Source organism: Centruroides sculpturatus, unplaced genomic scaffold (genome assembly GCF_000671375.1).
Source record: "Centruroides sculpturatus isolate CEXI.00-Female unplaced genomic scaffold, Cexi_2.0 scaffold48, whole genome shotgun sequence".
NCBI classification, from domain to species: Eukaryota; Metazoa; Arthropoda; class Arachnida; order Scorpiones; family Buthidae; genus Centruroides; species Centruroides sculpturatus.
Window position 1 is genome coordinate 1088621 of NW_019384294.1, and position 14683 is coordinate 1103303.

The 14683-nt window shown below is 32.5% G+C and overlaps 1 protein-coding gene across 1 annotated transcript in view; it reads left to right on the top strand.

The window, feature by feature from the left end:
• The window catches only part of LOC111619884 (insulin gene enhancer protein ISL-1-like), a 79472-nt gene extending 64908 nt beyond the window's left edge, over positions 1–14564 (top strand). Inside the window, exon 7 of the mRNA XM_023362106.1 lies at positions 14388–14564. Within this exon, the coding sequence (XP_023217874.1) occupies positions 14388–14417 (30 nt within the window). The 3' untranslated portion in view covers positions 14418–14564. The remainder of the gene's footprint in view (positions 1–14387) is intronic.
• The last annotated feature ends 119 nt before the right edge of the window (positions 14565–14683 follow it).

The following is a 14683-nucleotide window of genomic DNA, read 5'->3' on the forward strand; positions in this document are numbered from 1 at the left end:
AAAAAAAAAAGAAGTAATATTTATCGAGTGTGTTAAAATCAATTTTTAAATGTTAAAATGTCACTAAATTAAATTTTAGTTACATATTTCTTCGTTAAAAAATTTATTTTATGGACTTAAAAAGTTTTCTAGATCATAACACACTAATTTTTTTTTTTTAAAGAAATATATTTAAAAAATATTTTAACGTGATAAAATTCTTAATTTTACCTCTAAAATAATAATAAGAAATGATTTATTTTTTTATATTTTTATAAATAAATAAAAGATATTTAAAAATATAAACATTTATACATTTAAATATTTGAAAATCTAATCAGTTTGATTATTGTCGATTGATGATATTTTCATCTTTGTTTTGTAATCTAGAAAATTTGTAATTTTCAAAAAGCCATTTTCAATATTTAATCTCAAAAATGACTCAAAGAAGAGCAAACATTGATGAAATGCTCCTTTAAAGTCGACCACTTACACATTTCCCAATCTGATGTGATCAATCACGGAATAGCCAACTAATATTATTATTTTCTTTCTGAAAATTACCTTTTTGACGGTTCTTTTGTCATCAAAATAAGTTTACTATTGAACTCTTAAGTAATATAAATAGAATAATGCCGGATGAACATTTCAACATTCAGCATCAGAACGAAGGAAATGTGTCAACTTGGCATGTTTTTCCGATGCTAATGGATATTGGTACAATGCAACAATCATTTATATTCGTCTTTCTTTGGTCATTGATCAGGTTGGCTAACATCAACAGACAATTTAAAAGATAGTGTTTAATAGTTTTTCTAATGCGTGCTTACCATTTCAACAGTTATTCTTCCTAAACAGGCGATTCGTTCCGTAATAAGAACATTAGTATTTGTAAGTAGCCTATATTTTTAATGCAATTTAAAATCGTTGTAATACGTCTCGCCTATTTATGATCCTTTTATTCTATTCTATCTTTCAATAATTGTAAAATATGGAAGAAAGAAAATAATCATAAATACAGATTTCATCTTCGTTATCATCTCCAAATTTCAATGCTAAATTTCATCCCCGTTACCGTCTACAGATTTTGTGCTAATGTTTCTTAACGTGTTATAATTCAATGGTTGTTAGTTTATATTGTAATTATTATTATCTACTAACTACTAGCGAACAAATTATAGATATAAGAATATAATTAGTCTTTATTTTTAATGTATTTAAAATTATTATAAGTATCGCCTATTTATGATCCTTTTATTCTATTCTATCTTTCAATAATTGTAAAATATGGAAGAAAGAAAATAATCATAAATATAGATTTCATCTCCGTTATCATCTCCAAATTTCATAGCTAAATTTCATCCCCGTTACCTTCTACAGATTTTGTGCTAATGTTTCTTAACGTGTTATAATTCAATGGTTGTTAGTTTATATTGTAATTATTATTATCCTAAAAAAATTAGTTAAAAAAAAGATATATATATATATAGATTTCTATCATCTTCATTTAAACCGGAAATTACCTCAATAAACGCATTAAAATCATCCTCTTTTCCAACTGGAAATTAGTTCAAACAATGTTGATTGTTAAGGTGTTGGATCAACATCGAATCTCGAAGGTAAAACTGTCACAAAATGGAGGTTTTTCTGCCTACAGCTAATCAGACCCGTTATCTTTCTAATTAGGTCTAGACTCTGGTTGCCTGGAGCCTGAACTTCCTTTCGTATCATCGATGTTATCAGTCAGTTTTGGTCTAGGTCTACTTTAAATAGTATTAAACTTTTTGCCTTAAGGTAGTGGGTGCCGTATCTTTGTCGTTTGACCGCCTCTTTGTCTACTTTTAATGCTTATTCTGTATAAACTGTTTCCTTAAAAAAAAAAAAGTTTTCTACTAGNGTAAAATGTAATATAATTGCAAAAAAATGATACGAAATGTGAGACTACGATACTATAGATTCAGATATATTTCGACTATTTTGTTGTTATATTAAAGAATAATTAATTCGAATTATTTCATAATATAAAATAACAACAACAATAATATTCTTATATAGATCAAGTATATATAAAAGCATATAAAAACCAATAATAAGTATGAAATTATAATACTTAAGAATTATAGAAATGTAGAAAATAGAATTTTTATTTTAACTTTTAATTATTTTTAAAAATGCATATAAATATAAGTGCTAGTGAATTAAAAGGTTAAATTATTTTATTAGATAGTATTTACATTAAACTATGAATTATCATAGTACAAGATATAAATGAAAATACATTATGTTTGTGGAGCGTGTATTATGAATGTATTAAAACAATGTTCACTCCCCATATCAAAATATAGAAACATAAGAGAGTCGGGGATGAGAGAAATTGTAAAGAAGAAAATATAAATAAGTACGTAATTGCATAGAGTCAACATAAAAGTGAAGAAATAAGGAAACAATAGGCGAAGCAGAAAATTAGAAATAAGTGAATATAATATGGAAGAAAAGAGCTGAAACATTGATAAACACAGCCTATAGGTTATGATAAGTCTGGGGAGAAAATCCTAAAAATAAATATAATTTGGCGTAAACGATTTGAAAGATGTATTAAATGTTTGCAAAACGAAACACTTAAGTGCTAATGCACAGTCTGATAATGTTTAAACGATTGAAAATGGGTGAATTTAAAGACCTGGTATTTGCTGGGCAAATAAACACAAATATAACAGTATAGCCGATGTTTGTCGATCCTACGGGAAAAGTTTCAAGTTTCCAGATCCGTCTAACACCTGCAGTAACTTGGTACTATCGCACGGTTTTGGTACAGAAGCGGGAAGGAGAATCCGAGCAAATCCCAACAACCAAATCAGCAGATGCAGACCTTAGCTGTGATTAAACTTATGGATTTAGAAGCGAACACACTACTCCAAACTACAGATATTGTGCCTCGGGACAAAGCTTTCTCCCCACAGCATTTCGCTAAAGCCTCGGTACGGTCGCTTGGAGCACGCACCAGTGAGCTCTTACAAGCTGTTGAAAGCTCTAGGCTGTCCTCTACTGCTTCACAGAATGTGATTCGTCTAAAGGAAATCGATCATAGAAATGTCTAGAACGCAGATAAATGTCATTTTGCAAACTATCAAATCACATAGGCATACCCCCGATTACCATACGTTCTCATATTAGTCAAACTTTCTACTATTCTTTTTACTTTTTTATTTTATTTTATTTTTTTATTCTCGTCCTCCTCTCCCTCTAGATAATCATACTGATGGAATAAGTAAAGTAGTAATTGTACTCGGAATATATATTTCTTTAAGGAATTTCCTCAAATCCCGCCATCACCTAAAGAAACATTTGTCATGCATTAGTATTGATCGGGTTGGTGATGAAGCTGAAGGAGTTTCAAACTATTAGTGTTAATGTTTCTGAATTGCAAATCGATCTTTGGACCCGTTTCTACTCGAATATCATTTGGTTTATAGTTACGATGTTTCTTGTCGATAAACGAAAGTGCTTTATCAACCTGCTCAATCGACCAATTGGTAGAATATTGGAAATATTGTTTAACATATTGTTCTTTAAAAAGTTTAACTTGTGATAGTTTCTTGAAAAATAAACTAAACAATAAAGTTTGCTTTAACACAAGTTATTAGTCGAAAATGCATTAAATTCTTTATAAAGAATTAATATATTTGTTTACTAAAACTAAGAGAAAAAATATTTATCTTTTTGTAAATATATATATTTAAAGAAAGTGGATAAGAGAATTAATTAAAAAATAATAAAATAAATTGTTATTTATTAAAATATGTAAGAGGAAAAAAAATCAGAAAAGATTGTGTCGTGTTTATCTTGAGATTCGTTAATGAAGTGTTTACTGTTTAAATAAATACATTTTCGTTTTATATTTTTAATAAAACAAACTTTCAAATTTGAATTTTAAAATACATTATTTTGAATATTAAAACAAACAAAATAGTAAATATTAAATAAAGTTTATGCTATGTTTGTTTAAAACAAATCTTTAGAGATTCAAACATTAACTTATTTGAATATTGCATGGTTAAATGACATCATTTGCCATTTTGTATGTGTTGTATATAAATTTCAATACTTTATAGAATTTTGCTTGTATATCTAAAGACTATATATATTTATGAATATCAAAGTTTCCTTTTTCTTAAAGATTCTCTAGAGATTTTATTGAATGATAATTATCTTTAAGCTAAAGTTTGTTTGTACTTTACGATGCTTGTGTAAGAGAAATCTTATTAAAGAGTCAAATCGATCTTCGAAGGGTGAAATTATAAAAAAAAAGTTGCGAGGTCCAAAAGTTTGTGAGTTATCATTCAACTTTTTCAGTTGTCCACAATATAACCAGTGGTTGTCTACTAAGATTGAATGAAGGAAAAAATTGTCCTGACGATTGCAGGTCTGTTGTCTGGGTGGTGTTATTTTCCCATCACGGATGACATCAGCACCACATGCATCAGTTCCGTGGCTAGTCATCGCCTTGGGGGGATGGATGTCTAACATTGAGAATTCTAGTGATCAAAATCATGAGGGGATTGGGTTGTCTGTCATCCGATCTGATGTGACAGAGGAAAGTAGGACTGTGCTTACGACGACTGCCTGGTTTGACAAGTCAAAACGTCCTCCCTCTTCACAGCAAACTCTACTGATGGACCAAATATGCTTTACGTTAAAGGTGTCCTCTGGAGAACTGTTTCTATGGCAACGGTATCTATCCTCTTCAAAGATGAGATATATCAGAATTGTCACGAACAATTGGTGTTGTGAAATTGTGTCTTTTTCTATTAGAGATACAAAAGTATTAAAATAAATATGAGATCTCTCTATGATTGAAATCCTACCAAAACTTTTCAAACTTTAACCAAGTTGAAAGGTTTATATTTCTTGAAAGTTAAAGGAAATGTGTTCTTTTCGAGTAAAAGTAAAGTTATTCTTCAATTTTTCGTCGTTTCCCTCGTTTTATTTAGTAGGATGGAATATTAAACATTTACATTAAACATCGAAAAATTCCTTTTTACAGAAATTTAACAGGCTTCTTCTTCCATAATGCCACTTAATACATTTTATAAATAATAAATTTTAATTATACTCAAATCCTTCTAGAAATGTCTATTATTTTCAAACTGTTTTTTAAGCAAAAGGATAGATAACTTTTAAAAAATAAATAAATATTTCCTTTACAGTCTTCGCTTTCTATTTTTATATCTTAAACTAATTTAAACCAACAATATTTTATAATTTCCGGATAATTTAAGCTATAGATATTGGATTAGAAAAAGAAGATCTTTTGGGCAGAAGGAATCGGTGATGACATCTGTTCACACAAATCACGCGTTCACACGGTTGTGATTGATTTCAGAGCGATGACCATCTGATACTTACCATGCCTCTGTATCCACCCCCTGTCAATCAAGAAACTTAATCGATATAACTTATCCTACCCTTTAATTCACTAACGTTATTATAGACCTATTTGAATTAAAGGGGACACTAAATTAAATACTCTTGAAACAGAATTAGAGAAAGTGTTTCTAGTCACATCTATAGAAAATAATGTCATTTATCACGAATTAATTCTTAATATCATAAAACGTTATATATATATAAGTAATATAAATAGTTTCGAAAAAAAATGAAGCGATTTGTGAAACAGCTAAACACTTTCCTTATTGCAGACAAGAATGAGCAATGTTTTCTACGAGAAATAAGAAATTATAACCTTGTTCGCCAACTTTATGGAGTATCACTTTTCCATTTCATTTAACTGGGGCATTAAAGCTTCAGTGAATAGAGAGAATGATCGTTTGTGCTTCTACTTCCATTTACGGGAAAGACACTAAAAGTATAGGATTTTCGACTATCTCTGTCAGGTGTTAAGTTGGTACGGAATGCCAGCTAAATGCGAAAGTGGAATCTTAGTGATCGTGAGCGTCGAACAAATGCGTCTAGAGAGTATACAAGACGATGAGTCCACGAAAATGTACTTCCTTGTCTATCTATCTGACAGCCGAGAGAGTTTATTTACCCAAAGTTATTAATTTCTTTTTCTATTTTTTTAAAAAATAGAAAATGTTCTTTATTTCACAAGACGGTTTCGTTACTTTCATTTCTAAATAATTTTATAAGCAACTTTTTAAAAATATTTTTAAAGAATTTTACGCTAGTTTCTTACATTATTCTTGTATATGTTTTCGTAAAATTAATTATTAATTTCTTCATCTCAAAAACAAAATATATTATTTATAAATAAATCTTACTTATAAATAATATATTCTTTAATTTATGTAACTATTTATTTAAAGCTAAATATTCAATTTTTAGTAAATTTTCTGTCTTTCTTATGAATTCTTTTAATTTATTCTTACAGACATTAAGCCCCTGTAAATGTCTTTTCCCATATATACTATGTGCCTTGCCGTGAAGCTTACTATTATTCATTATTTTAATTTATAATTTAGTTAGTCGTGTTAAAATTTAGAATTTTCTTCTAAAGAAATTTCTGAAAAATATTATTAGTAAATTTCAAGTTTAAAGAGTAACACGACACTTTTAAATTTATGATGGGAAAGTTGGAAAATTATGAATTATGAAACATTTTTGATCATATTATTTTTAAAATAAGTGTAACGATAGATGCACGCCTCACTCTAAACACCACTTAATTTCCCCACAGATGTGTTTTTTTGGATATAAAAAATCTGAAATTGAGTTTAGTTGTAGTTGCTTTAAAAAAAACTAGTGCGCTCTTTCGGGTCACTGGTTATTAGAGGGAAAAGATGAGAAAATGTTAGTTTGATTGCACTAACATATGCACATTTTCGATTGGTAAATGCGTGAAAAAAAGATTATTTTTTTTTACAGAATTCACTTTGTGTATGTCACAAGCTACGATGGAGTTTAAGTACAGGTTAGCAAAAGAAGAAATGCTTAACAGAAATTGCTAGAGAGGGTGGAGCAATAGTGTGTAGCAGGAGGTGGGGTAGTACATCCAATTCCATTTCTGCTATCCTAATGCAAAGGGCAGCAATCGAATCGAGGTTGGAACCACGGGGGCGTCGCCTCTCACACGCAGACGTCTGTTGCACTTTCCACAATAAATCTGGGTTAACTTGGTTAGGTAGCAATTTTAGCGATTGTAGGAGGCTGCAACCTTCTAATTTTCTTCACCGTACCAATATCGGAAATGTAGCACCTCACACGGTCTCCTCTTCCGTCGTCCACAGTTTTTCTCTCTCGTACGCGTGCTAAATTGATTTTCCTGCATCGTGGTCCATGTGTGACTCGATCCGCTATTCCCATAGCATCAGTCGCTGTAGAAGGTCCAAGTTCACGAATACAGTACTGATTGAATGGAATGGTTCGAAAGAAAGAGATTGCATCGATGTAATCGGAGGAAACGAGTAAAAGACAACAGGAGAGACTCTCCGAAAAAGGAAAAAAATGAAAAAAAGATTCATCTCCAGCACAGATTTTTCTATGGGAGTTGTAAAACTTTTAGTTCGCCACTATCGGGATGCAATCTTGTGAAATGGAAAGGCTAAATTCACTCGGAAAATCGAATTGATTCTGTTATGAAAAGAGCTTGATCTGTTTCAAATTGGACCTTCCTTCATATCCATTATTATCATTCCACTCCACCTGGCACTAAAATATAAATATTACAATCAAGTACAGTGCATATTCAAATTCGTTTTTGTCATAAATATTTTCTCGAATAAAATATAGTATATTCGTGTAATAAAAATACCATAAATAAAATTTTTCTTTATTTAACGTTCAATAAAATACACCGATATTATTTAAATGTTTATCAAACACGATACTCTTCTATTTACGAAATATTTAACAGAACAATAACAAAAGAATAGATCCATCAATCGGCAATATGTTTAAAATAGAACAATGGAGACGTGATATGTAAACAAAATATAGTATAAACTCTAAGGGCATATGTCAATCAATGATCGAAGTGAATCTCTGTGACTGACAGTTTTCCGTTTGTATAAGGATTTCACATTGTTTGCATTCTGTAACACGGTAACCGACCTCAATTCGTCATTAAATGTAAATCTGGTAGAGAGGAGAACAGAGTATTAACACACCATCTCCCCGATTAGCGCCGTGTCCTGTCACCGGGCGATGATGCAAGCGACAGGGTCATCCTGTAGCCTGCAGGGATCCAGATACATCCGGATACTTGGCCAGGCAAGCTTCTGACACACTACTTCCGTACCAACAAAGACACGTGCCTCTTGTAGACATACAATATGTAACATTGATACGTGCTATGTCGATAGTGTGATACTAGGTGTTGCAGACATATTAACTTACACTTCGATAGAGCTGATAAAATTTTCAACTTTATACCGATAGATTCTCTACACGACAAAGGAGATATATAATTTTAAATTTTCAAATAGATTAATTTTATTTTAAAATTTTTCCCGGTGTAGACAATTTTAACGTATAAATTTATTCAAATTCTACAGAAGAAGAAAAAAAAACTACCCCCAAGACTAGTGGAGAGACTACAATACAGCAAAGTATTAGAAACTCTATAATATGATCGCGGGTTTTGTAAAAGTAGCGTCTAAAAGGGAAGAAGAGAGAAAGAGAGAGAGAGAGAAAGAGAGAACGTTATGATGTATGATGGAGTTGAGTAAAGTAGCAGGATTTTACGCAGCGTTGTGACTGGAGCACGGACCCCTAGCGGGTAATTGCATCCTAGATACAACAGAACACAATAGGGGAGGCATATGTGGTGCTGGAACCTGTAAATGGACAGTAATGGAAGGACGGATACGGGGAGGGTGTAATTATGAATTTGATTACCAACCCCCCGAGTGCAGAGTATTCACTAGAGAGTAGACAGTAAAGCCGGAATCAAGGCGGAAGTATGCGGCATGCTGGTTAGGATCCGCTTCCTGTAGCTGGTGGAGTTTGTATTTTGCATCCTTACAGTTGGTCCTAATTATAGAACGGAAAGTGTCTGTGTTGGGGGCGATATATCAGAAGGTTGCCATTCAGACAATGGTAGCGAAACGAAATGATGGGAGGAGTGCTTCATTCCGCTCAATGGCTGCTGCTCTACAATGATCTATTGGCTGTTCAACAACATAGATGCTCGGGGATACGTCGTTCTACTCTTTATAATACTTTTGAAAAGATTTATTATTCTTTTCTCGTTCTTTAGAAATGTATATATATATGAATAATAATCATGCTTTAGTTTTTAGTTTATAAAATTTTTTAGTTTCTTTAGACGAAATTCTTTAAAAGTTGGACAAAAGTTTTAATGCATAAAGTTAAAAAATTGCTGGGAAATTTATTTTTACACATTTTAAGAAATCAAAACTGTATTTAATATTTTAAGCAAAATCGAATAATCGAGTTTCGATGTATACATATGCAAGATATATATATATATATATTTCTCATACTGTAAAATTAAATTTATAACGGTAGAAAACGAAAAAAAAGAAAGAGAGAGAGAAGAAAAAAATATTGATGTTATCGATGTCCAAAAACGAAATAAGCATTCCCCCTTCTCCTGTTTAAATATGCAGAACAAATTTACAACTTTGTATGTCTCTGTGGTCGCTTTAATCTATTCTTGACCTTGCTTAGAAAACTAGGAAAAGTCGCCAATATACTTAATGGTAAGACGTCCATCAAAAGAGCCAACATCGCCTGCCTCTGAAATATTGTAAGATAGCCTTACCCAAAAGGCGGAGCTTGGCACAGTGCCAGTCCGATTGTGCAGCAAGGGAGGCGGGTTGCTAGGCAACCTAAGTGGCAGCAGCTATTCCTTTAGAAAGTAAAGTAGCAGTGTCCACGTGATAGCTTGGTGGACAGTAGGGAGGGAAGAAAAGAGAAGGGGGAGAAGCCCAGTTCTCCTGATGGAAGTTTGCTGTATTTTGACCACACGTCTAGCTCACGCCCGATCAAGCCTATTAAAAAAGGGGTCGATCTTGCTTTTGTTGTCTGTTCGTCTCTGGAGTGCGACAAAAACGGTGAAGACGAGATTTCTAATTACAATAAAGTACTTTTTTTTCCTCTCCTCTCATTCTCTTCCATCTATCCATTGCCTCTTTGTCGGTTCTTGATAATTACAGGCATTGACTTTGTTGTCTTGAACAACGTTTCTTAAGAAGAGGAGCCCTTTGATCTATCAGTCTGTTTTTCATGTATTTAATTTAATTTATTTCCTTCTTAATGTTATCGCCGAATTGAATGACCAAAAAAAAATTTAGGTTTTATAAAGGACGATTTCAAACTACTCGAGTTTAAATAATTATAAAAAAAAACTTTATTTAAAAAAAAATTAGTAATCGTTAAAAAGGTGATTAACAACAAGTTAAAGGGTAGATATGAACCGCAATAAAGTAATTGCCCTATGTGTCCTCTAGCATCTGGCTTTTCCTGAGTACTAACTAAACAAGTTGGAGAGTTTCTCTCCAGGTGCCATGCGCCGCACTACGAGGTACAATATGTTTGACCAAGCATTAGAAACTCGTGCAATGGTACACTTAGCAATTCTGTTTGTACACTACTTAACGCAAAGTTCAATTTAAGAGGTTATAATACTCGATAAAGAGAAACAGAGTAGAAATTAACGTCGACTTTACACGCAGATAATCTCTATCTTCAGAGTGTGAATACTTTAAATTTTATATTAAGATAATCCCATTAAGCCTTTTAATAAACGTTAAAAATAAATACACCACCTGTTCTAAGAGATAGCGATCTATAAGCTGTTGTATTTATAAAAGAGAGCTAGAAAAAAATCAGATTATATAGTAAAAGAGAACATACATAAGCTGATATAGATCGGTGTATATTGAAGAGATTTCGGTCATACGTGTATTTAGCCTATTGTGTACAGAACAATGCAAGAGTTTTCCAAGACATGACCAACTGGCATTGTATAGGTAACTAGCGTATTGATGGGAGAATGAAGGTTGGATTGCATTGTGTAAATACCCTGGGGGAAATATGATACCTTTCTGGGTACCTGTCGTATTCTCCTAAGCTACCAGATGGCGTGATAGTAGTAGATGGCCAACGGAGATATTTATCGGGACCATCTGGCATGTTTTGTTAACTGATCTGGTGCAACCCCTTTTCAGTTTCGTGTTATAATCATGTTGGCTTACGATGACAAATTACACGTGTACCATTAATACGATTATTTTGTTTAATAAATTAAAAATTGTACTTAAATTTTCCATTGTTTTTGCTTCAATAAACTAATAAAATATCAGTTCGTTACCCCCGAAACATTCATTTAATCGAAACCGATGCGATTGATTCGTATCGGTTGGTGAGTAAACACACTTCTTCATGATAGAATCCTATTTGCGAAGTTCACTGACCTTATTCTCATCACAATGTCGCAAAAACATCTCGACAATAGCTTTTACAATAATAGAACTAGTTTTATTTATATATATATATAAAGGTATACCTTGCTAACGTGTAAAAATATGATTTCATGATTCTTTTATTTCTTTTGGATACACAAGGGACGTTGGAGTGTGAAGTATTATTATATTTTAGAGATGGACCTATGAGAATGTGATCAATCATAGTCTTAAGTTTTTGAGATATTTCTCTTAGGTCCTCTTTCCAAAATCGCCTTTCGAAGATCCCGGCTATAGATAAGGAAAAATAGTCTCTCTCGTCCACGTGTCGTCTATTAACATGCATCCGTTTGGAGATACAGTGTTGATGAGGACGTGGGTGGAGTTTTGATGAGAATAGATGATAAGAACGAAAGGGAGGACACCTTTAGCACCTGCTATACACCGATCTGTCACCAATTTCAGCTGCGTGTAATGGCCGGATGAATATTTGATAGAAATTAAGCCCCAATCGACAGGTCGTGTGCCAGGTGGTGCTAACGAGATGGTTGACTCGGAATTGCTTTGGATTAAAATATAGACTCACTAGTTAATGAAATATTTTTTAATAGGAGCAAAACACTTAAAGAGATTCTAGAGATTAAAAAAAAAGGAAGAACGTAGAAAAACGTTAATTTTAACTGTGGTTTATCTGTCAGGCATCCACTTCTTACTAATGTTTATGTAATGATGCAGCAACCTCTACAGTACTATAGCATAAACAAACATCTAGTAGCTCACCATTTGTTGTGATGACATATTCTGTCGTTATAATCGAATCAAATAAGTTCCTCTGTCGAATTGATAAGGAGTTATTGGTATGTAGAATGATGGTTTGTCGGATTATCTGTTTATTTTCTAAAATAGGAAGCAGAAAACTTTAAATATTTTTACAAAATTTATATATATATTTTTTCTTCCCATGAAACTGTTTTCTTTTATTACTAAAACATTAAATAAAAAGATCCGAAAATCTTAATTTAATCGATTTTTAAAGCAGCCCAATTAATTTTTATGTAAAATTGAAGATGAAGACGAATGGAGATTGCAAGAGCAAAATTTAAAAAAAAATAATAATTTCCTAATTTAATTAAATTTTTCTAACTCGTAGAGATGTAATCTTATTTTTTAAATACATTTTACGTAAATAATAATTATAGTGTCTTCATAATTTTATTAAAATTAACAAATAAATTCAGGAGAAAAAAAAGTAGACTTAAAAAATCATACAAAACATAAAATCGGACAAACAAAAAAATGGGATAATTTAAGAAATTTAAACGAAAGACGTAAAGAAATATCCAAGTAGAAAGATAAAAAAAAATTCAGTTACGTGACTCAGGTTTGTTGTGAAAATTCCATTTCCAAAGTTATATTTCAGTCAGCGGGGTTAAGTTTTCAGTAGTGGCACACCTGGGAACGGGTATACTGGCAACCGGAAGCTCTAACAACTTCCGGTGAAGAGCGAGGACGAGGCTACGTAATCAGCGGACCAACAGAGAGAGGAGACAAGCCGGGACCGACGCCAGTTCATTGCCTTAAAAGCCATGGTTGCTTCTATAGTAATCTGTTAGTATCCCTTGGGCGCTGTTCTAGTGATTAAAAGTATGAACACGCCACTCCGGCCAGAAAAAGCCTCGAATTAATTTCGATATTACCTGCCATATTTAATATGATGAAAAAAGTTTGTATGGCCGAAGCATTCAGCATTGTGTGTGAGTGTATGTGTGTATGTGTGCCTATGCGTGTGTATATAAATTATATATGTATATATATACGTGTGTGTTAAATACAGATTGCCTACCCCCATTCTATGCTAGCACTTAAACGTTTGTCGATTTTTCTATTTAATCTTATTTACGCGTATCGGTTACGGGTTATTAACAATTCATCTCTCGACATAGTTAAATGTTAAATTGGTTTTAATATACAGTCGGAAAATCGTCAAAGCATTAATTTTCTCTGATATCTTAGAAACTGTTAAACATATACACACACAAACGCGCACACGTGCAAAGCCAAGTGTGAACAGCAGGCGTGAGTTTGTCAGCCTTCCTATAATTTACGATATGGCATGTCAATGAGGCATCGTCTCTCTTCCTAATTGTCAACTGAGACCCAAAGCGGACACACAGATGACAGGGCCATGTTGCCTAGTCTAACTCTCCATTAGACAACGTTGGCACAAGGGAACGTTTTAATTCAGTCCATTAATCGCTTTACAGAATACGCTACTGCGCTGTCATTTAATGAATAAATTAGCTAGCTAGAGAAGAGAAACTCTCTCTCCAATCGCACCCTCATCACTAACAACATCTACATATGACTGCCCGGATTATCTCTTAGCCCTGTTTGGCCATCGGATTGAAGCTATAAGTTGCAGTGGTTTTGGCAAACAGATTAGTATGATTGAGAGTGCGGATGAAAATGGGGAACAGATAGAAAAAAAAAAGGCAATAGGAGAAGAGGATGGAGTAAAAAAAACCCGTTCTTCGTGTTATAACCCCCTAACTATAAACCCGTTCGTCGTGGAAACTTTGCAAATATATTCATGGCCGCAACATTTATTATTCCCCTTTGCGGTATTATATGTTATCATAGGGGTATCCATCAAATGGAGTGGGGATGCGGTCTTATACAAACTCTATCCTTTCTTATTGTTGACTCCACTTATTTATGCACATTTACTGTGCATTTCGCTACTGTCAGCTATTTTATCTTTCCCTTCGTAGGTTAAAATGGTTAAACCCTGTACACTAAAACACCAACCTATTAACCTATTAAAGCATAACATATATATAATAATAATAATTATTATATTACGTTAGATATCTTAATTATTATATAATATAATTTAGAATTTAATCTCTCATTATATTAATTATTGTATATTATAGTATAATAAATAAGATTCGGATCAATAAACATTTTAACATTTATCTTCCAGTAATTTATTTTTAATTAAAATTTTAATTTTTTTAGTCCAAATCGTCGTCACTTTGTATGCTTTAAAGAAATATTTGTTTGGGTTGTAGCCATAGTGCATACCGCATTAAAGACGGAATAGAGGAGAAAAAAACGTTACAGTGGATAGTGATGATAGATGAAGTGCGTTTACAGAGAAATCCCTGGACGCGGAAAATACTATCGCAATCAATTTCTAATCAAGACAGATACAAGATTTTCAGCGCCTCTCTATGTTACGTGCAATCTAATGCACGTAGTTCTCATGCAGGAGATGCTACACTGATGTGGTAATGCGAGGATGACGGTTTGCG